At 42.6% G+C, this 24,208-nt stretch overlaps 1 protein-coding gene across 2 annotated transcripts in view; it reads left to right on the top strand.

Annotated features, from left to right (window-relative positions):
• Positions 1-24,208, top strand: part of LOC118509566 (tyrosine-protein kinase Drl-like) — a 65,698-nt gene that overhangs the window by 23,067 nt on the left and 18,423 nt on the right. For both annotated transcript variants that reach the window (XM_036050326.1, XM_036050327.1), the window contains exons 4-10: positions 3,431-3,668; positions 6,307-6,475; positions 8,327-8,475; positions 8,820-8,974; positions 19,470-19,671; positions 21,480-21,639; positions 23,073-23,222. In XM_036050326.1, the coding sequence (XP_035906219.1) occupies positions 3,431-3,668; positions 6,307-6,475; positions 8,327-8,475; positions 8,820-8,974; positions 19,470-19,671; positions 21,480-21,639; positions 23,073-23,222 (1,223 nt within the window). The remainder of the gene's footprint in view (positions 1-3,430; positions 3,669-6,306; positions 6,476-8,326; positions 8,476-8,819; positions 8,975-19,469; positions 19,672-21,479; positions 21,640-23,072; positions 23,223-24,208) is intronic.

The raw sequence follows: 24,208 nt of genomic DNA, 5'->3' as shown, positions 1-24,208 counted from the left end.
GGAAATTTAGAACCGTTCGACTGTGTGTGCTGTAAGCGGAACTCTGTTCGTTCAATAGATTCTCTTCCCCGGTGTTTTTTTCTTCTTTTTCTTCATGCTGACTGGACAGAACCTTCCAGCTCGACCATGCTCACAGTAACCCCTTTCATTCAACAGATGCTCAAGCCCGCCGAGTGGTCTAGCGGTGCGAAGTGTTTGGTGTATTTCCCATGTGCGTTCGCTGGGGAATGGCGTCCCCGGACGATCACCGGACATTCTTTATGTTCGAATGAAATGAAAATTTATCTCTCAATATAGCTTGGCCGGGCATCATTCAAAAGCCGGAAGCGGTATTACGTTCGCTTTTAGCCAGACCCCGTGAGGTGCGGTCTGGGAGGTTCTCGATTCCTGGCCCTAATAAATCTTTATAATACGAAAGCAGTCCGCAATTTTAAAGATGGTTGGTTGGATAATGCACCACCCTGGCAGCGGCTTATCATTGCACCATTCGGTTTTCATTAGCTTCTTCACCCAAAAAGGCTCCGAACAAAAAAAGGCGAACCTCTTATTAGAGGCTTTATTCTCTCGGCTAAAATCAGCGACGTATACTGTCGTGCTTTTAACTCCGATCGGCGCTCATTCTCATTCGCTGCCCTAATAAAATTACACGCAACACCATTAGGCACGGTTTACAACTTTCACCACGGCTAATGGACGGCTTCTTCCCATTCCTTCAAGTCATTCCCCAAAATAAAACCCCTTTTTCAAGGGGGGGATGAGTTTTCCGATGCGTCGTAGCCAGCTTTCAGCGAAAAAGTAAATTCCATAAAACTGACGGAACTAATAAAGTTATGCAGCAAGGCAGCCCCAGGTTTGTCACTGTGGAGGAAAAAAAACTCCTCAGGACGCAACTCGGAGAGCTGCGCAGGGAAAAACTGTTTTCCATACCATGGCCTAATGCAATCAAAGCGAGATCTCTCCATCTGACCTTGCTGTTCGGGCAGTGGAAAACCCGTGTCCAACCTCCAGCGGGCTCTTGTTTGATTTAATTTGTCACAAACCAAGCGACTTGAACTTTGAACAAGTCGACGAAATCTGCCCCGAAATAAACTCAATTAATCAGCGTCGAGTCGGGTCGGGTTTCGACTGGCGCTGCTAAAAGTCGCGTCCGATTCAACGTCGGTGGCATTACGCAGGACAAACACTGACTGGTTGGTTGGTTGAAAATTCAATCAAAAATACATCCCTGATTGGGATTCGGGCAACATTAGCCGATGGGAACGACTTCCTGATCCTTTTTTCTCTCGCTCTCTGTGGTTGAGAAAGGTTCAAAAGTATCAAAATGGTGGACAAATGAAATTATCCTCTCACAGGAAAGCAGGAAGCATGCTTTATGAAAATTGTAAATATTTTTTTGTTAATCAAATTTTAAAACGAAACTTCAATCAGCCAACGCAACTAAGTAGAAGTTGCATTAGTGTTTAAAACAAATATGCTCCACTCAAAGAACATTCTGCTACAAACATGTTACTCTCACTCTTTTGGGGCGCCAGCAAAGCGCAGGTTCAACGATGCCTTTACAAAACCACCCTACAGGCCGCCCTGTTGTGCGATTCAGACCGATTCAAAATTGCCAACTGCGCCGAACCAATATGCTTCGTGTAGGGACCGGCACCGGTGGGAGTGTGGGCTATTTGTTGCTTGCCCTTAATGCGATTACCGACGGTGCAGACGAGAATCAATTAGTTCTCTTTGTTGTTTTTAATTAGATTCCGAGAGTGTCAGACAGAGGCCCCGATTGTTTTATCGCCACCAAAACCTTGATGAGGAGGTGCGATGTGATGTGTGTGGTGTTGGGACAGGAAGGTTATGGTGCTGAAAGGTCTCTTGTACATGTGGATAGTGCAATGTAGTGATGGTCGTTCGGAATTGGAACTACCTCATTCCAATTCCATTCTGGGAATCGGTTTCGAGGCCGATTACTTTGCTGGAACTGGTTCTGATTTCGGGATCCGATTCCGATTCTAAAACCAATTCCGAACCGATTCCGATTCCGGAACCTGGCTGAAACTTGAAAGAAACTTGAATAATGAGTGAGGAAAAGCATCAATTATTAGTGTGAACAGTTTAAATAACGATTGAAATCGGAAATGATAAACAAACAACGTTTCGGAATAGATATCAATTCCGGAGCTGATTACGAAACTGATTCCGATTTCGAAACTGATTCTGAAACCAATTGCGGATCTTATTACCGGAATCGATTCTGGAACCGATTCCGATTCCGGGACCGATTCCTGAAACTTACTAATAATTGGAAGCAGCATGGATAATGAGTAACGAAAGGCATCCATTATCAGTGTAGATAGTTTAAATAACGATTGACGAACCGGTATTGATATTGGTTTCGGTATTGATACCGATTTCGGAATCGATTCCGAAACCGATTTCGACTACAAAACCGTTTCTGATTCTGGATCCGATTCCGAAACCAATTCCGGACCTACTTACCGGGTTCAATTTCGGAAAATTTGGATCCATCCTGAAACACATCCGACTAAAGGTTAATTTTGCCCATCACTAGTACACTGTCGATGTTGCATTTTGCTCGAGATGATCGAGATTTGCTACTAGTTGTTTAATTCTCTGTTACTTTTACATGATCTATTTTGAAAGCGGAGTCATTTTTCATGATGCTTCCTCTTTTTGTACTTCATTACAAGTAAGCTTCAGTGCGCACTTCATCAAATATGCAGATGCTTTGCTAATACAGACACGAAATATTTAATTGCCCTTTCGTGCACCAGTTCATCTAAAATGGTTCCACTTCATTAACCATCGGTCGACTCGGTCGGCGGAACAAAACTTTGGCTCAAAACTCAATCAAACTGGCGCTTCGCTCAAGATCAATCACCCGCCGAGCATACCGAGCGCCAGTCAGTGGGTCACGAAAATTTTAATTAAAAGCATCGTTACATACTTTTTCACCCGGTGTTGGTCGAAGTTTGGAGAGTTGCTGGGGCAAAACTGGCGATAAAGTTTTATGCCAGGCCGAGCACCCAGCAGCCATTCGCATCTTCGCTTGACTGGCATCAGCTCGTCGTCCCGTCTATCGCTTCATTAAGCTTTCGTCGCACTTTTTTCCCACTTTTTGTACACGATAAATCATTATCGGTAAATTTATTTCGTAGATCACCAATGCTGATTCAATATTGAATATTAATTTACTTCGGGCGGGTACGGTATTGCGTTGTTGGTGCTTTGCCCGACCGTGATGATTACTGTCCCGCTGAGCAGACACATCTTCTCGTTCGATTATCATCAATTAGGATGTTCCATTTAGAGAGCTGAACGAGACGAGAACGTGTAATTTGCAGCATTTCGCTTCTTCTTGACGCTTTTTCTTAACGCGTTCTCTTTAATCGTTGCTCGTCTTTCCCTTTTTTTGCAGCTTCCCTACACGATATCGGTCCACTACGATGACAACGAAGGTGCGGTACAGCATCCCGAGCTAGACATTCCGACCAGTGGCATTATCCCGCGGACGGTCGAAAGCTTCACCGTGCATGTGGTGTGCTGGGGAAATGTCACCAAGGAGGTACCGGTCGGCATTCATCTGCACGTCGAGGGACCGCCGAAGCATAATGACACGAAATTGATTATCAAGCGTAACAAAATTTGCATCAAAGGTGAGTGTGGAATGAAGGAGCTCTGAAGTGACAAAGAGTGATCGAATCGAATTATAATTAACGGAACATTTCTTTTATTTTATAACTTATTTTCTTCATTCAAATTGACCTTTTTTTGTTAAAGGTAAGAACGGTTTAGCTATTTGTAACACATTGTCTAACAAATTATCTACAAGTAGTAGCTCGATTATCGGGATCCAAAACGGTACCCAAATGTATGCAGACAAATGGAAATATGTTATTGCTGTCCTGTTTCCTTTCAAAAATCAATGGAGAACCGGAACTACGTCATTGCACAGTGGAAATGGTGCAACAAAAAAATGGAAAAAAGTTTATTTTATTTTCTCGGATTTTTTTTCGAAATAGATTATGCTCGTGGAGGCTTCAAGGCTAAATTTATTGTAGACAATCTAATATTTTTTATAACTTTTTTAAATAGTGCCTTTTCTATATGACGCCCCGTACATACTTGAGCAAACAAATTTTCGGGCTCCTAGTAGAAACATAAGGCCAGGACAATTGTTAGGTACAGAATTTAGATTGACTGAATAGTTTCTAAACATCCACCCTTAAAAATGGACACTGGTTTCTTATCGTTGAATAACTCAGTCGATCTCAACAATAGAATTAGCAACCTTAAAATAATTTCGCGCAATACGCATTGTGAAAAAAAAATCTGCTCTCTGGTTTTCTACTTTTTTTTTTGCTCTGAAGGTTTTTCATGGTTATTTCAATAGGATCGTTATGTAGGCCATAACAAAATTTAAATAAATAAATCAATCTGCAGCTCTTGACTAGTTTCAAGCACAAGGTATCAAATCTAAATTCCTCTTTATTTTAATAAACGACCAGTTGTTGTTTAAATTTTCCATTTGCACAATTAAAATGTATCATAATTGCAAAAAAGTACTCGCAGCTTTAGATGATAACTTTTGTTAAATGAAATTTTGATATTAAATTAACAAAGCAAAAGAAAATCGTATAAAATGAAAAGAACGAGCACAAGAAACAAATGTTCTATGGAACGTATTCGAGCTCGTTAACACACCTGTCACATCATTTAGTTAGTAAATAGTTTCATTTATTAATGTTATCATAATTTATTTTTGTTAAATTCTCGCAAAAACGATTTCTATTTACTACACATACTATAAATTAAAATTTATTAGTTTGTATCAGCATTTTAACCGAATAATTGTCATTTATAATAAAATTCGATACAAATTTTTGCTTCACATCCCCAACCGAGCCCATAGTGCCTTACCGTCACGCAAAGCCGTCCAAAATCGGTTGTACCCTTTTTTTCGTACCCCATTGTCCAATCCCGATTCGGATTCAATACCGTCGTGTGTCTGCTACCGGCCAATACACCGACCCAAATCTATCGAATGTTGATTGCATCATATTCATTCAACCCATCTTTTCCACCCAAAATTCTCGGTCCTCTATTTTTTTTTGCTCCCACTTTCCCGGGAGTTGATATCGCTTTTCAAATCGGCATGCGGCATAAAATGCAAATTGATGGCTTTCGATTCGAGGTATGGCTTTTTTCCCTCGGCATACCAGACCCTTTTTCTACGACTTCAGCACTGCTGTGACTGTGAACCGATTTAGAACTGATTATTTAGAATAAAATATTCACACATGCACGCACACAGACACACACACATGCACATCGTCAGGAATAAGGAAAACCATGTTGGGTTTCGATCGCCTTTTTTGGGTTATTTCTTGCATGATAACCAATTCATTTCGCAGTCAAAATAGATCGGGAAACTAATTTATTCCGATACCATTTGCGGAAGGAATATTTGACTCGGCAGCATCGCTGGCATAGGTTTATTTTTAATAAAAAGTCATTCGTTGTATATTATTTTAATTAAAAAACGCTTAAGCCAACATCGGCATACAACAGATAAATCCTGTCCAAAAGATTACACTATTTGTGTTGCGGTTCGTTGTATTAGTCTTAAGCAAACTTCCTGCTCGCCGGATTTGGCTAGCCTGCCAATATTTTCCTACATTTTCTCACCGTTGGAATGCGATAAATTTCAATTAATTCTCGAACGCTCGCTCGCTCGCTCCCCTATGCGGAACAAACAGAAACAAAGAAATTCTTAAACTTCCTTGCCCTAGTCACTATCGTACTGGCGTGCGCGCCGTCCAACATTAAACACACCCCAATCCCACGCGCCCTAACCACAACTAGGCCGTATTAATCGAGGTTTTCGCGCGAGTTTATTACGAGCAATAGCACTCCTTAAACCATCCTACCACACTGCCTAAATGAATGCTAGCAGCGCTCGTCGATAAAAAATAATGTTTGTTTTGTCGCTGCTTATCGGCAAAATGGTGTTTTCCGCAAAAAAAACCACAGTCCCTGGCAAACACCGAAACAAATGAGAATATAAATTCCACCGTAAAGTTCCATTACTTTTTGTGCGTTGGGAGCAGAACGAAGTATTTTCTAACTGCGTGTTTCAATCTATGTTAGTGACAAATTTTATAAACAAGTCTCGAAGCTGAACCAACCTTCTCCTGTGGGTATTTTATGATGTACTAAGGCGGCACTGCAACTGTGCCCTTACTGCGAAAGGTTAACAAACAAACATGTTTTCGTTCCACCGTTTTCTTACAGGTATGCACCCGGCAAGGAATCGTCTACCGGCGGCAGAGATCGCACCACAGCAAGGACCGGCCCTGTTGGGTGCGGCCGCCTGTGCCCTCGGGCTGGTGCTGGTAGTCGGGCTCATCGCCAGTGCCATGTACGTTCGGGCGCGTAAACAAATACGGCAGGATTCGTTACAGTAAGTGAAAGTGAATTAATGCACATTGGCGCTTGTTTGCAGTCGGAGTACGATATCAGTTGGAATGAGAAGACGAATGTGAAATAAATCTTATTTTTGGGTTTGTTTTATTAACCGATTGTAGATCTATTTGACATCTTTTTGAATCAATGACTCATACCAACAAGTTAGAGGAAAAAAATCTTTACTAAGCTAAACTTTAAAAAATTATAATTAAGTATGATTTTTAAGACTTAACCTTATGAATAAGAACTCCCATTCCCATTTTAAATAAATTAAAATGAATCCATGTTACAAGGGTTAAATCCCACGGTGCAATGTTTTTGCGGGATAGTAAAATATTGCAGTCCCGCAGTGGAAAGTTTCAATAATACAATGGATTTTTTTATATAAGTTGTAATTAAATTAATTATAATTTGGGTCGGTCCGGTGGCCGAGGCGATAACGGGCTGACTACTTTACCATTGGTAAAACTAAGTCACAGAAAGCCACGAATGGCAGTCCGAGACTTCTTGAGGTTGTAATGCCAAGGAAGAAGAAGAATTAAAGTAACATTTTCGTCCAATTTCTGCGTTAAGCACATGTAATCATGTGCCCAAGTGATCCAATCATATGTTTAAAGTTTTCAGTTTGACAGGTTCTAAAATTCGCAAAAACTTCAACAGCCGATTTCCTAATTTTCCTTGACTGAATGCAACAATCCACAGTTTGATTGCAACTTTCCACAATTCACGATGGTTTGGAAAACCAATAAATCTATAATTCTGAAAAAAAATTACATAAAAATACATAGCTTTGCTAGAGACAGAATGTAATTCATTATTACGAACATTCCTTGAACACACTCCATTGAATATTATTTACGTACTTGAACGAACATAGCTACTCACTCATTTCCTCGAATGAACTCCGAGTAATTGGTTTGCACATACTAATTTGCTATTTTTAATGCGACCATACCATTCCAAAGTTAATTTGACATTGATTACATGCGACACATGTTGCATAAATGAGACCTAGGAAAAAAAAAGGATTTTGATAAACTTCCAACCGAGATGCACACGCACCTTACTCGTCCACCTGCTTGCCGGCTGTATATTGGCCGGGTGCTTGCAGCTTTTCGAGCTGCATGTAATACTTTTAAACCATGTCCCACGTGTCTTTACTTTAATAACAGTGTTTTGCAATCTCATCCGACCAACGTGCTAATATCGGTCTTGTTTCTCGAAAAGAACATGCAACCCATCCCTAGTCATGTACCTTCCCCGGGCCCGGCAGACTCGACCGTACCGGACCGATGGTAACACATGTCTGAACATGTTCATTTTACCGTACTGTGGCAAAATGGACGAGCAATGGTGCCTGGTGGCCCACGTGTTTATGGTCTCTTTCTGTGTGTGCCTCCGTCTTGTCAACACCCCAAACGGGAGGCAACACAGATTTTTGAAACGCAAGACAGAGCACAGATAATCCCGTTTTCTGTTCCGAATCGGTCCCAGCCTGCGTCCGCCTCTGTCGCATCCATCCGCTGCCCTGATGCGCTTCAATGCACCGGGGAGACCGAAAAGGAACAGGGAATTTATGCTTCATCGATATTCGTGAGTGTGTGTTTTTTTAAACTCACTCCTTTCCGTTGCATCCATTTTGCATTTGGTCCAATGAGCCAAGGGAGATACGTAGGTCCTCCCATTGCAACTGGATCGATAGACAGTCTGTTTGTAAATATTTCCACTCGCTCTATCCCTATACATACAGAGAGAGAGCCCCTGGTGTGTCGGTGTCGATGTTGGCTGTATTATTAATGTCCCGTGTTTTTACGTTCTCCTCCCATGGTCTATTCTTTCCTTGTAGCACCAGCTTCACCACGGCGGCATACGGTAGCCATCAGAATGTTTTCATCCGGCTGGATCCCTTGGGACGCCCGCCCAGCGCTAACAGTGGTTCCTACGCAACGATAGCGAGCCTCAACAAATATCCTATCAGCGAGTCGAAAAAGTCGTGTAAGTGTCACTTTTGGGATGGAGTTTTTTTTCGTGCCTGCCTTTAACAAACCTCCCTGTTAAATTTACTTTAATTAAATGTTTCTAAGTTTCAAATTGATTCCTGGTCCAATCGCTGTCCGTAGTCAACGGCGCCCTATCCCTTGCCTGTACTATTTCCCCGAAAATAAAACCTTTTGCAATCATGGTCCTGCACTCACCCAACGTAAACATGAACCGTATCTAAAATGGATGCCCTATCCTCACACACCCTACCAACGCCCCACCCTCCCCCTCAAACCAATATCGCTGCTGCTCACCATGTTCGTTCTCTCCATTGCGCTTCCGGCGTCATTCACTTGCAGGGTTTCGCAGCACCCCTTCGCCATCGCCGTACGCGACAGCTCTTCTGCCCTTAGGGCAAAACGGAACCGGAACGGGGACGGAATCGGTTTACGCCAAGCCCGAATCGGTCTGTCCATCCCGGGTGTCCTACTACGCTTCATCCCAGCTAACACAGGTAAGAGCTGTCCATTTCACTCGACAAACATATCCGTGTGCTCGGTACAGCGGTCCTCAGGACTGTCGTTGACTTCCCTGCCGACCACCAATGACCACCACCGCACTCAACTGCCCCCGCCTGACGAGGGTTTTCGCGTGTTCTGATTTTCAACTCCATTCCAGCAACTTGAAGTGGTGGAGTTTTTCGTGCTCACTTGTTCCCTTACATGGCAGGCGATTTTGAATGTTTGTACAGGACGGTCTTTTCTTTTTTGATTTACTACCGGGCTTGCCAGTTGATATCGTTTATCGTCCATTCATAAAGTACGCATGGATCGCTGTTTTTCTTGTGCCGGGGGGAAGCGAGATACTTTTGGACATAAATACTCACCAAACACCTCTGGCTGTTTGGGATAGAGCTTGCTGTTCTGATTATAGAGGGAGAAGAAAGTGTTCCCTGACGATGTTTTTATGTGTGCTCGGTGGAAGATACACTAGAAGTGAGAAGTATAATTATACGTAAAATTATATTAAATGACAAATTGAACGAAATCGCAGAAAAGTGTATACTATACCACAAAATCTGCCAATTTTTAAAGCTTGTGGCTTGATTTTACATGTCGTATCTGAACAGTCAGTTTTGCGAACGAGGAGACGGTCAGGACGGTCAGGATTTGAGCTCCAGGCCTGCCGTGAGGAGTTCGGCGCTGCTAATGCCCTCATTAGGAAGCTCAGGATTTTTAAATAAATTGATTTTTATAGTTAAGAAAGGGGAACCACAGCTTTTCTTTTATAAGTCGCCGTATTTGCTCTTGCTCTAATCAGAAGCTATCACCGATCTGATCTCGCCTCGACGGCCGAACCCGATCTTTGGGCTGCCGCATCTCGTGCCATTCTACGAACACTACCTCAACGCAGTATGGCACTATGTGCCCACGAATGGTCATAACTATAAATTTAAAACATCACTCACATTTGAGATATATATTAATTTATATTGACACACAACTTGACTGAAAATGGTTCAAATCAATGATCGAGGGCCTTGCCTAGACAAGATCTTATTTTAGCGGTGATGTTGGCATCTATTGGAGTCAATGAAACCCGATCTTTCAATTCATGGTATGGCTCGAATATTAGCTCTCTATATTAGTTAAAGCCCTATAGCAAGAAATCTTACCATCTACGATAATATAACCTTTTATGTGAACAAGGCCTAAATATGTGTTTGAATAGTGATCGTATTGATTTGTTCGATGCGATACTTCCGATAAAATTTTTAATGTTTTTTATACATAAACAATTTTCGTTCATACACTCTCAATATGTATATTTTTTACGCTAACCAATTTGAAAAGATTCAAACAGTAATCACTCACGCTTATCGTTGCCAAACCAACCGGCTTGTGCAACCACAAGATCAAAGCACTGTCCCTCGATTACGTTCCATTGTTCGGTCGGAGGGGTGGGGGATGAAAATTATTTTTTCCCTTCAAAAATCAATAATGACCGTCTCATTATTCATAGCGTAAAAAATAATTTTCATCCTGTACCATCTTTCAACAATGCAGTGCCGCTTAGGCGACAAACTACAAACAACAAAGCCGACCGAAAAAGAAAAGCCCCAAAAAAGGAAAATCTTTTTCTTCCTTCATCCTTACTACGCTTCTTCGCGGATAAACGCAACGCAACGGGCAAGAGAATTCACCAAAAACACCTCAACCCACACAAAAGCCCGTCAAGCGTAACAGGCGTAAGGCGTATCGAAAATTTGTCACCGAATTGAAAATTAAGCAATTTGAATAGAAAGTAGGCAAAAATTTCCATTTTCACCCCTCGGTTAAAGTTCGGGAAAGCGTATCCAGCGTACCCATGCCACTCCACCCCTCTCTCGCCCGCAACATTTCAAAGTGATGGCAAATTTTCCATCAATACAAGGCACAAAAAAGCGGCTCAGAGCCAGAGAGCAGTGTCAATCAGCGTACCAGGTGGAAAGCAAACCGTCGTGGAATGTATGGGTAGAAACAGTGACGGGCAAAGTGAACGTTTTAGACGGTCGGTTTGAAGTTTGACATCACTTTAAATGGGACGGTTCTGTGTGATTAAATTTTCAAGCAATTTCAAATGAGATATTATCAAAATCGATTGGTGGATAGGCTTCCAAGGAGGAGTTAAGGCGTATCCTTAGCTTTGGAGAGGTTTGAACTTCATTTCTCTCTGTCTCTCTCTCTCTCTCTCTCTCTCTCTCTCTATTTTTTTCGATTAAACGTTTTCTTAGGTCTTGCTTGCCTTTTTTGGCTTACTACACTTGGTGATACTATTTAGTTGGATAGTCAGTCCTCACTTTGGGGAACGGTCCGGATGGGATTTGAACCGCGGTCCTGCTGTATGGAGACCTGTATGACCGGGCCGGTCAAGTACTTAATTTATATTAATTACTTGTAAAGAAGTTTTTATCAGACTTTCTCGCATCATACTTTAAAGAATTTCTAGAAACCATTCCAATTTTTCCAAGAAAGAAAACCCCCTATTATTGCAACAAACGAAAATCTACCCTCCCAGTGCACTAATAAGCGTTCCTCCAAGAAAGTCATCATAATAATTTGTAAAAAAAGAGCGAAAGAAGAAACAGAACTTCCTCAATAAAGCGAGCGAACAAAAATTGTTCCGCATCCATTACCACCCTACCAACGGGGTCCCTCTTGCACTGCCGGTGACATAAATTGAGTGGCGCAACGTGCAAACGGCTTCCTTCGCCGGGGGATGCCCGTGTGCCAGAGGTGTTAGTTAAAAATTAATAACAATAATGAGACTCTTTGTCGTCTCCCGAAAGATGAGACCAGTCATTTTTCACAAGAAATTCCCTCCGCTCCCTTGCCGGTCCGGCCTTCACTCCCCCGGTCACGGCACTCGGATCGGTTCTTTAGTCTTTATCCTTTTGAATTTCCGTTGCTTCGGGTTTTGGAGGAAATGGATGGGAAAATGATCCCTTGATACTGTGGGGGGGGGGGGGGGGGTTGAGAAGGAGAGAGGGAGGCACACTGCAGTATGGTCGGTGTTCGGTTTTAGCTTTCCATCGGCAAATACTAACACACAAGCGCCGCAACAAAAGCGAAACACAAACCAAAGCGCACCAAAAGGGGAAACATAACAAACTGGTGACACTTTTCGGGCTTCGCACAGGAAGCCACTGTTGGGGTTGGAGCGCACCACAAAAGGTTGCGGACAGTACGAAACAGCGGCCACAAAACATAAGCTAGCAGGCGGGCTGGCACACAATTTGTAACCGAAGATATTTCACTCTGTGTGTGTGTGTTCGCGTCAACTTGTGCGGTGTGCTTAAACAAAAGGCACACCCCACCAAATGTTGGCCCCGGCCATGGAAGAGGTGAGAAAATGATACATAAGTCTCCACACTAATCCCTGCGATGCGGTGAAAAGCGTGCGGCTTTTTTTGTTTTGGTTTTGGTTCCGGAGAAAAAGAAGGTGTAAGTGGGCTGGTTGGTGTCCCGGGTCGGTGGGAAAAGCTGAAGCAGTTTTCCTGAACGATTACGTTTACTTTTCGCACCTGCATCGGTAGTTATTATCAATTAGCTTTAGTTTGTTAAAAAGGGCACATTCATGGTGAGTGGTGGGCGAAAATAAGCTCCCAATGTACTCGGCTTAAACTCGATGAACATTCAGGCAGTTGGTTGGCAGTTGCTTAGGCAAATGTTCATTAATAATAGCACGGAACCGGATTGGGGTCCGTGTACAACACCTCATCAACTGCACAAACCCGGTATGGAATGTCACACCCCTCAGGCAAAAGTTTCGAGTTTTTGACACCGGGGCCATTATTAATACACACAGACACACGATAGCCTTTTCAAACATACTTCACATTCCATTCGATGTTGCCATGGCTTGCCTGCGTACACGCTAATGACAGCCCGAAGGAAAGTTTTGTTTACAGTCGGATGAAGAAGTTTCCTGAATCATAAAGGACACAAATACCGATCTCTAAAATAGTGTGACAAGTATGTTTCCAAGAGAGAGAGAGTGTGTGTTGAGTGTGTTTTAATGACATTTTCATCATTAATTTTGAATGCTCAGAAAAACCAACCTTCGGCTCGACAATAAAGGGGTAAAAACTCCATCCGTTAATCCTTCCGCCTGTCGCTGGTGGCGCCGGTGAAAAGAAAAACCCCAGGAACTTCGTTTCATCATTTTCCAGCACACCGTGTCCCTTATCGGTTGACCGGCGTTCGGTGTTGGCAGTGCAAGTGGGTGACAGTTTTTCCATGTCCGCCACCACACCTCTGCTCGAAACACAAAGACAGACTTGCTCAAACGCTGAAGAAGAAAGGTACAGCCCGGTACAGGAACCCGCTCGACCCGGGCACGGGAAATGAGATCCGGCAAAACCGCCGGCGCCTGACGGAAAGTGTCACAACCCCTTACTACCCCGGGGGAAGTAAAGGAAAGGGGGGAGGGGGGGAGGAAGGGTAGTCACCAATGGTGGTGTGGTTATGTTGCAGAAACCAAAAATCCATCCACCTAAACAACAGCAGCGGCAGCAGGTGCAAAAATATAACGGAGCGAGCGTACGAACTGATGACGGTTAAAATATGCTGCGGTGAAACTTGACTGCTTTGGGTGGAAAATTATGTACTTTAAAGAGTGTCGTGTGAGGCGTGTAGGGAGAGGGCGAGAAAAGGTGACGAAAGTACGGAAGGTTTCGTAAATAAATATCTTCCTGGAATCGTTCTTCCGCATGGATGAGGTGCGTGCGTAGATCAAAGAGGATGGGGTTTTTAATAAATGATCAAATAGATGTTTTTTGTAGATCTGCAGTGAGGGAAATAAGAATGGTCCTATTCTAAAACTATGTTAACAAACTACTATGAAACTTGGAACTTCTTTTTTTCTTAGCAAAACGACCAGGGGTGTCATACCGGTCATTTAATGGCTTGCTAGATTTATTGATACCACATTGGCTGGATAGTCAGTCCCCAATACGGAGAAACGGCCCAGATGGAATTTGAGCTTCGGTCCTGCCTTGTGAGCTCAGGCCCTGCTATCGCCTCAATAACCGGTATACCGGAGATATTTTAGATTTAAAATACTGAAGTCTTCTTTGCCGGTTAGCATTGAGAATACATTCTCCAGTGTTATGATCATTTGTCCATTCGATGTGAACAAAATATTGAATATTAAAACCTACATCGAAACTGTAAAGGAAATAGGAGAAAAGGAGGTTTAAATTGATATTTTTTTTATTCTTTAACTTAATTTTGAGCTCGATGCTCTCGCTATTCGTACAAGGACTGGATTAAAAAGCCTCGCAAGCCAAATCATTTTTGCTGACCGTATGTTTAACATGTCTACGATTGACATCTGGCTTTCATATTTATAAACGGTTATTGTTATCGTCCTTAGGGAATAAAAAATATATTTTCAACATATTTTGTAGCAAGTAAGGATCAAGGACTGTTAGCCTAGAGGTCGATGAATAACATAAGTCATGTCTAGCATTTGACGCTCGAATTTGAACTGTTAGATCAGAAATTGTATACAAACAGCCTCTGGTAGCAGCAGCAAAAACTTCAAGCTTCAAATGCAGGGCGCATTTTGCTACCTAACATAAAATAATCCGTCAGTTTGTGTGAGATGCATTGAACCATATCTCATATAAAGGTCTAAACTCTACATTGGAGCCGAGGCAAAAGCGGCGCCGGTCTCCAGCGGACCGAGGTTTAAATCCCTTCCAGATCGCCTCCCCGTACGCAGGGCTGGCTGTGGGTAAACAGAAGAAAGCCAGATATGGCAAGCCGAAACCTTTTTAGGTGGTATTGCCAAGCAAGAAGAAAAAGAAATCTATGTTATGCAGACCTTGGTGGGGATTGTGAAAGAAGAACGGGCTTCGGGAAAATGGCCTAGTTCAATTTAAAAAAGTCCTTTCCGACTATTCAACTTAACAAACACCTTGCAGTAGTGAAACCTTCCTTTTCACATAAAGCTTATATTTATTCTAATTAAACTACAATATTATATTGATTTTCAATAAATAATAATCATTAACTACGAATCCTTATTCTCAGCACAACCGAAGTTCTGACAAGAACACCTCCATAATTATATGAGGAATTCTAGCACTTCATGTTATATTTTCTTACATGACTTTCAATAGGAAACTGTATTATAAAGTAGAGATCTCTTTCTCTCTATCTCTCTCCTTCTTTACTCTTCCTCTCTAACGGTTTGAAAAAGTACCACTTGGCTAAAACATTCCTTTATCCACCGTTGTATAATTGATTGCAATGCATCCCCGGTCACGGTGAACTATTGATGCAATTAATCATCAACCTTTTATCGCTCGCCCCCTTGTCAACGCCACACCGGAAAATCCTTGCGAATCTTTACGCCTTCCTGCTGCCCAACTGCACCAGGGCCCAAACCTCCATCCACACAACGATCCCGTTTTTTTTCCTTGGCAACGTGCCAACCGATACCGGGGACTTGTTGAGCACGGTTCCAGCACGACAGTTGTAATCGTTGACGTTTTACACAATCCTCGGGCACACGGGCACTTTAGTGTTTGATCTCCGGTCCGGCTCTAACTAGCCACTCCATGGACCTGGCACGTTCCTGGCAGGTCACTTGTGCTACCGTGTCCACACCATACCAGATGGTCACTCGGAACGTTTATTTTCGATTTATTGCGCTCCCGGAGGACGGACGGTTGGCTGGCACACTGTGTGTGTTGTTAATACAGTGGTACTGACATGAAGTTCAATTTAAAATCCATTAAATGCTCGTTGTTTGTAAAGACAGTGCACATTTCACAAACGATCTTTCGTTAGGAATTTTCTTCGAATTTGATTAAATGTGTCTCTCGTTGTATGCTCGTGAAACAATTCTCAAAACACGAAGCCCTTTCTGTACGGAAAGCTCTTCCAGCTGCAGCTGGACAGTGGAACAGTGAAAATGGGGAAAATCCTAGCACCGCATTGTATCAATCATCTCTCTTCACCGCTGAATCATACACTGTAGTGACACAGTACGACAATTTTGCTGCAGTGTCTTGCAATATTTTCTTCCCTGCCTTCCTACCTCAACAATTTCAGCCCGCTCTGGTCGTGTAATGCTTGCTGCGCGAATGGAGGATTCGTTATTTTTCAGTACGGTAGATGATTTTTTCTCTTCTGTGGATCGCTGCTGGTCGCTTGTAGCGCCGAGTAGTATCCTCTTCCTGAAAGAATTTCCAAACAGCAATTCATTGCAACTCTTTTGCTTTGCTGGATTTGTGGGGTGTGTTGAAAAGTTTGATGGTGTGGATTTATTCTATAAAGTAAGCTACAATTTATAAGGTTAACTGCTAGCGCTATGCTCTCTTCTTGTAATAAATTGCAGGTTCAGATTTAAATGCTCTACAGAGTCTGTAGTACAAACCGACATATGCTTGCATCTCTTTAAAAAGACCCAAATCATCTTAAAAGAGCCGTAGGGTAAGAAATTGCACTCGTCTAAGATTTTTGAAGATCTTAATTAAATTGAATTTGCAAGTTGTTCATCGAGCAGAATTATTCAAAATCCTTAGTCCTTTCTATGAAAAACATCTTACTTATTGCGACAACAATTTTCCAACAATTTTCCAATTCCTCGATACAGCTCACGGTTTAGCGTCTTCGTCAATTCACTTTTCCGACACTCCATCTCAATTTGGGCCCACTAAGCCTCCTCTGTCCATGTGGACGGCCTAAAACGACTTTACGGGTTGGATCGTCCGTTGCCATTTTCATGACATGACCAGCCCACCGCAGCCTGGCGAGGCTTAGTCTGTGTACGAGACTCGTCGTAATAACTCCATTGCGCATTTCCTCCATTGGCGACTCAAATCTTCTTCTTCCTTGGTAATATAACCTCGAGATGTCTCGGCCTGCCATTTCTGGCTTTCTGTGACTTGATTTTACCCATGGTAAAGTAGTCAGCCCTGCGTACGAGGAGGCGTGGTCTGGACATGATTTGAACCCCGGTCCTGCCGTATGAAGACCGGCGCCGCTGTCGCCTTGACCACCGGACCGCTGCGACATACATCAGTCGTCAGTTATTATGAACTAAACCTACAGCTTATTCATATTATTCCGAAATAAATGAAATAAATGATTTTTTTTCGTGGAAAAATGACTGCGCTAGTCTGCAGACGGCAGGAGCGGAGATGAAATCCTATACGGAATCCCATCCATGTAGTGAGGAATGTCTATCCAACCATGAGGTATCAATTTGTCTAGTAATCTAGAAAAGAAAGGCAAGACATAAGAGGTCGTAAAGCCAATAAAAGAAGGGAGAGAGAAATAGTACTTGAGTCTATATAATCCTGCAAAATACCTTGATGATCATAAGATTCTGAGTTCTTCGATTTCAATATAAATTATTTTTCAACTCAATTTCGCTATGTTTTTAGTTAAAATATTTGTCAGCTTCTATAAACATGCATAAATATACAGCCAATGCATCCGACTCACCGTCCGAACTTTTCCATCCACCCAAAAGCACAATCCCCGTTGGCACCTCGCTAAGCTAAGTGCTGGGCACATTTCTTTTTTTCGCTACCGCCGATTTCAACAACGCACGGGTGTTGATGGATGGAAACCGGAGTTCAAACTGACAATAGAGTTTTCCCGCGATGCTCCTTCCCGGGGCTTTTGGTGCATTTCCTTTTGACCAGTGGCTTCTGCCATCCATTTATCAACCCGTACTCCGGCCACTGTCAGGATCTGGATTTGAGCGGTACTCTCGATGGAACGGTGCCGGTTACCGTTTTCTGCCGCATTTCGAATGAATACCCGCCCGGTTCATTGAAAGCGGGACGATGTTTTATTCAGCAACGTTCAGCTCGCCACTATCTTCCCGGGGTCTCGGGCTGATCCAACAAATCCGCGCAGCGCTTTGCTAACGAACCACGATTTTTCTACCACCAAAGGCAAAGAGCACACCCTCCAGCATCCAGCTGTTTTGTCGGGACAGGCTGTGTCTGCACACGAAATGGTTTGCAGTTCGCTCGAGGAGTTAGGTTAAGGCGGCTTTATCAATGCAATCGCCATTTTTCGCGAAAGAAAAAGCTCTCAATTATCGAGATGCTATCGTATTGGGCGATTAGTTAGCGTTGAAAGGCAGCTGCAATGGTCTTTAATGCTGACGCAACGGTTTTATGCGACGGTTCAAGGTTTACCGAAACGAAATGCTTTGTTCCGTTTGTGCTTGCGTTGTTAAAGATTCATAAAAGCTGTAGCCGAAAACTTAGACATCGAACTGTACAGGCTGGTTTTATTTAACTTAATTTGTAACTTTGAGTGGCTGGAGTGGCCTTTGCTATTAGGAAGAAATATTTATTAAATTGAGCCAGCCTCATTGATTCAAGCTTAAACCCTGATTCGTTCGGATTGACTTTAATCCCTTAATTCCGTCCTGAATCTTTATCGTCTTGGTCTCCTTGATTTCGCCCAAAAGCCTTTCAAAGTGCTAAACCAATCCAAGGCTTAATGAAAGTAATGCCTTGCGTCTTACAGGCGCTTCCCCACATTAACTCCACAACAACCGATTTGCTAAAGAGATAAACACACACACCGACTCCATCGTTGCTGGCTCATCCTCCACAGCCATCGCCCAGACAGCAACCGTATCGATTCTGTTAGCGAAGCTTTAGTTGGCTTATCAAATTTCTCTAATCATCAATGAAATGCCATAAACATGGAATCCCTTCCAATCTGCCCGATCGTTCCCCAATTCCAACGTGAAGACGCCACAAAAACAATTCGCCTCGGCAGGGCGTTCTGTGTTGAGCCTTCGCAACCTTCCATCTTGCGGTCCATCGGGTCCGGATTCTCAATGCCAAAGGATGTCCAACGACGTCCGCTCACTATTCGGTTCGGTTGTGCAATCGGGTCTGAAATTTCATTTTCCCACCTCGACTGCGACACACGACAAAAGTTGGTCTGTGCCGGATGCGTGTGAAATGTCTCCCCGGCACGCAATCCGAGTCGACCGTCACGGAGCCCATTCCGGTGTGCCCATAACAAGCAATGACAGTCGTTGACGCAAATAGGCAGCAAAAATGGGGCCTACCCATGCCTACCCGAAACGAGAAAAGGATTGTCTTGTGCGCTCTGGTGTGTGTCTCTGATGGTAGGAATCCTCCTTGGCAAAGGTGACCTGGGCGTGAAAACGACTTGACGTGTTCGTAATTGTGTCGTCCTTTGCTAGAGCACAGCCACGCGGAAGGCTACTCTGCTGCGTAAGGCCCAAGGAAAAGGCAGCCCACGTTTGCTGCTAAAACCCCAAAATCCCGCACCGTCAATAGTGCGAATAGTACGAGCGTGGGACCTTTTACTGCGGTGTTATTGTTCATTTGGATGAGATTTTCCACAAATCCTCCCGGGGAGCCTTGTGCTAGAGCATTTCGGACACATCGAGCGACCGGCACCCCGCAAACGCAGCAGCACACTAATGGCGTTCATGTACGCTTTTCGCAGGTCTACAGCCTATCGACGCCAGCGCGAAGCATCCACAGCAATGGCTCGAACCCGAAGGACAAGCTGAGACGGATTGCCGTGTCGCCGGGCACCATCATCTGCCAGCAGCTTGTGCAAGAGGGCACGTACGGCCGGATCTACAGCGGTATCCTACACCATCCGCTGGGTGAAACGCGTGACGTGCTGATCAAAACTGTGGTCGGTAAGTATGGGGAGATGTTATAGTCGCGGGATGAGGTGAAATGTTAGTTCACTAACAACGGCGGGCACTTTTTGAGCTGCGAAATGGCTAATATACTGTAAATTTGTTGGGATAGTCCCTTTGAGAAAAAAGTCAAATGGAAGTAAGTTTATCACAGACCACACTTACGTGACTTCCTAAGGAATGGTCGGATGAAAGAAAAAAGCATTATTCTACTTAAATAAACATTTTGTATATCTTTATGCAAACTTATGCTTTATATTTTACTTTTCACAAAATTTAACTTACATTTAAAAACAATAAATGTTAAGTGTAGTAAAGTTTAAAGATAATATTTGCGAAGTAGTGTTTAATTTGTGAACTAATGCCCAAAGCATTTACCCACAAAATTAGCCCCAAAATTAATTTTAAATTCACTTGATGTGCCCTATGCTCCTAAAGCTCCTATAAACTTTGATACATGTTTTGTTTTGAATATTTAATCTTTACAAACTGCCTTTTCTTCAATCTCCTCAATTTTTGACGGATTTTTACTTTCTTTCACTTTTCTTTGGCTCTACAACCTTGATAGGCCTTGTCCTGTCAATTCCTAATAATATGGTCGAATGCGCAATAAATTTGGTTTTATTCTTTAAAATTACTGACACTAATTCAACATGATATAGTATTAGCCTTACTATAGTCCTGATTACGGTTCTCTAACAGACAAACTCTCTAACAAACTTAATCAAACCATATATCGAACGGTATAATGGCTTCGAGTTATAGAAGTCAATCGCTCGTCAAGCTTTTGTTTTCGTCAAGTCGAGACAACCTTAGCTATATAAGTGATGATTTCGGTTCGAAGGTGTATAAAAATGTAAATAAAATCAATTGTAGGTCCAATCGATTTCATTTAAATCGTGGTTGATTGTACGATTAGAACACACATTCATCTAAGTTATATCAGAACTACGAACGCCACCAAAAAATGCTTTCGCGTTGGATCGAGAATTATACCTTTTGGGGCTAGAAGATTTATTAATTGCATACCAATATTTTTTTGTTACGACATTTACTCTGTATGAAAAAATAATTTAATAGTAAATAATTTAAAGATGAGTTCGTACATGACAGAGGTTCTCAAACTGGCTAATTCAACTCAAATACACTAGTGAAGGTTCGTTTATGTGATAGAAAAATTGTTCACACTCCAAACATTGTTTATTTAAACTAATCAAATTGTTTATGAGTTCATAGACACCTCATAGAAACCCTTCAAAAATGCTCTTTAATCCACAGGAAAACATTGCAAGACACCTTTTCCGTAGCTCTGGACAGATGGAATCAATATGCCAAAAAAGAGTTTTTTTTACGTTTGGAAATCGTTATGAGAACCTTAGAGTAAATCTTATGCTAAGTTCCTTTTTCTAACTCTCGGTACTGTCTAATTGGATAGCCAATTCGACAACCATAATACCGATTACGCGATATAGAGAGCTTTTGTCAAACAGTCGAGCATGGTAATAAGGACTTAGATAGCCTTTTAACCGATTCTTCTCTAGGATAAAATATAATATTAATGTAGTTTATTAACTCATTCTAAGCTATTTCAGTACATGAACTATTTAAAGAAGTGTGATGATATCATAATTTTCCATAAATTAAAGCTGTTCAACGAATTTTCGAATAGTTTAATTATCCAATGTTCTTTCTATTTAAATGTAACAGAATATCTTGACTTTTAACTAACATCCCAAAAGTAGTCAAATAAGGCACGAACTTCATAATGCTTCTTTTCCTTCCATCCATGTCGTTTCCCCCACCAGACGGTGCCTCGCTAAGCCAGGTGGCTTATCTGCTGTCGGAAGGATCCACCCTGTGCGGGATCTCCCACCCGAACATCCTGTTCCCGGTGGCGGCCGTAACCGAGCTGTCGGGGCCACCGAAAGTCGCCTATCCATTGGCAGCCAAAGGAAACCTCAAACTGTAAGTAAACTCTACCACATCATCCCATTGTACCCACTAACGAGAGATTTATATACTACCACGGCTACCGGGGACAATCGTGAATGCTATTCTCCCTCGTTCCTTGGTTGCCTGTTTGTCTCGCACACTTCTAGACGATGAAACAATACCAAAAGCTGGTTGTAGTAGCAACAAAAAACAAACACAACGCTAGATTTAAAAACACACTGCAACACCACGCGACTCGCATCCTGTTCCTGAATAAACATTACATGACAGCGGTTCTCCTTTTCGGAGCCGGTGTAGTCTTGGGCTCAATTTCAGGCTCCCACTATTTGGGACAAGATTCCCAAGCAAGCAAGAAAGTCTCGCCCAAGACGACTGTGTCCAAAGCAGGCGAAATTTTCCGTGCGATAGATGGTAAATAAAACCTGTACACGGGTCGTGTTTTTCCGGCTTTCGGTCCTGCTTTTCCTTCGCGATGCGAATGCGACAAACAAAATGTCACCCATTTCAGACTCTGTTTCCATGCTTTTTCCTTCGTCTAGGAAACTGTATTCACTTGTTTCCTGCTTTTTTGCTTCGCAAAAGAGTTTGCTTTTTTACAAAATTCCAATAAATGTAGCCAGGACTTGCTTTGGTCCCCGGTTCCCGCGTTTTCGACCCGATTGAACGGCAACACATTTATCAAACAGACATTAGCAAGCTAACCAACCTTTTTGCAGCGTGAAAGAAATCAAAGTGCTAAGGAGGCTTTTTGATGGGATAAAAGTTGGACCAAACAAAAAGTAAAGAACAAGGGTCGGCAAAAAAGAAATCACATTTTCCTCGGCGGTAAACGATGTGTTGCTCTGTTTTGCTCAGAACCAGTTTCCTTTTACATGCCACAGCATAATGCCACCCGATGGCAATGTTTGATGTAGGCTTTGTTTTGCGTGATTTCGAAAAAGAAATCTGAAGGGCAATCGAGCCTTTTCTACACCGTCGTCGTAAGTGAACCCTTTCAAAGGACATGTCTCAGATACGTGGAAAAAGGACTCTCGTTCGTACCGAAGTTCTTTTCGTGAGTCTGTTCTGAATGATTATTGAGCATATGAAACGATCACTTTCATTCGTTTTCATCATAGAAAAGCTGGAAAAAAGCAACGCCCTCCATCGCAGATCCTAACAAAACATGCAAAATCTTTTTCCCTAACCCAAACATATGCCTCCGGTGGGGCAGAGATAAAACTCCTGCGCACTCTCCCAGCTTTTTTTGTTCTATTGTCAATATTTAACCTCACAATTTTATCCTCTCCCATCGCAAAGTTGGATTATCCGGCCTTCCTAGTGCCTGCTGTCTCCGGTGAAACCTTCGACGAAACCTCAAAAGCAAATCACCATAAATTTAAAACCAATCTTCTGCCAATCTACCACACCCGAAGCTGACCGGCGTACTTGCTCTCCACTTTCAGCTACCTGCAAAGCTGCCGGGAGATCGGAATTCAAAATTCGCAGCTCAGCACCCGACAGCTGGTGGAGTTCGGTCTGCAAGTAGCCCGTGGCATATCGCACCTCCACTCGCTCGGCGTACTGCACAAGGACATCGCAACCAGGAACTGTGTGTAAGTGTGTGTGTGTGTGTGTGTGTGTTTGGAAGAGGGGCACAGTCACATAAACATCCCATCATCTGTAACTGATCTGTGCGCCGGGAATCAAATCTATCTGAACGCTGGAAAAAAAAACGGTTGGGAAGACTGACGTCCCAAAACAACATAACAACGTTTTTGGAAATCCCTCGAGAGGGGGACAGATTTTTATTTCCGTTCTTTTGCGTGAGTCTCTGAGGCTGAGCTTTAAAGGCCGTGTTGTTTAGTATCCGGGGAAAGCCTAACGCCGTTGCTAGGAGGAGAGTCGATGGGATTTGAGTGTGATGTGGTGCTCTCTCTCTAACCGAGCTTAAGTGGGATAGAAAAATCCGTTTTTAAGTTACTTCACTTTTTAAGACATGTTTTAAGGAGCAGTATTGACCAGCATTAATAATATTTCATGTGAAATTAAATGTTTGTTTCAAGCACATTGTACACCACATGCAGCTTGGCTAATCGTTTAAAAAGAAAAATTCATCCGCTTGTCTTCATTGCGTCATAACTTCAATATTCAGAGCAATGTTTGGATTCGATCGTGTAGTGACGGATTGTAGTAGAATCCGAATCCGAATGGATCCAATAATCAGAAGAAAATTTTACAGCCGTATATCGATCAAAATGAATCGGCCATCTTCACTATGCAGTTTTAAAATTCAGGACGTCGAAATACGGGTTCACGGAGGCAATTTTAAATTTCGTGAAAACGTCCAGTCGCTTTACGATAACTTATTGGCTGTCTGAACCTTGTAGTGTGGTGTGCGTTCGTGTTCCAATTTGCTACTGTTTATGCACTGGTCCGTTTAAATAATTCATTACACTAGTTCATTCGAAAGAGTTCATTTTTTTTAGTTCATTCTTCCAATGATTTGAATCTTGTTTTCTTTTTATACTAAAAGCTCCTAGTGTTGTCTAATGCTAATTAATTCAAATCCTTACACAATTTCAAATGACTTATTTCATGA

Source organism: Anopheles stephensi, chromosome 3 (assembly GCF_013141755.1).
Source record: "Anopheles stephensi strain Indian chromosome 3, UCI_ANSTEP_V1.0, whole genome shotgun sequence".
Taxonomy (NCBI): domain Eukaryota; kingdom Metazoa; phylum Arthropoda; class Insecta; order Diptera; family Culicidae; genus Anopheles; species Anopheles stephensi.
The sequence above is the reverse complement of the archived record's forward strand: the minus strand, read 5'-3'. Positions and strand labels throughout refer to the sequence as shown.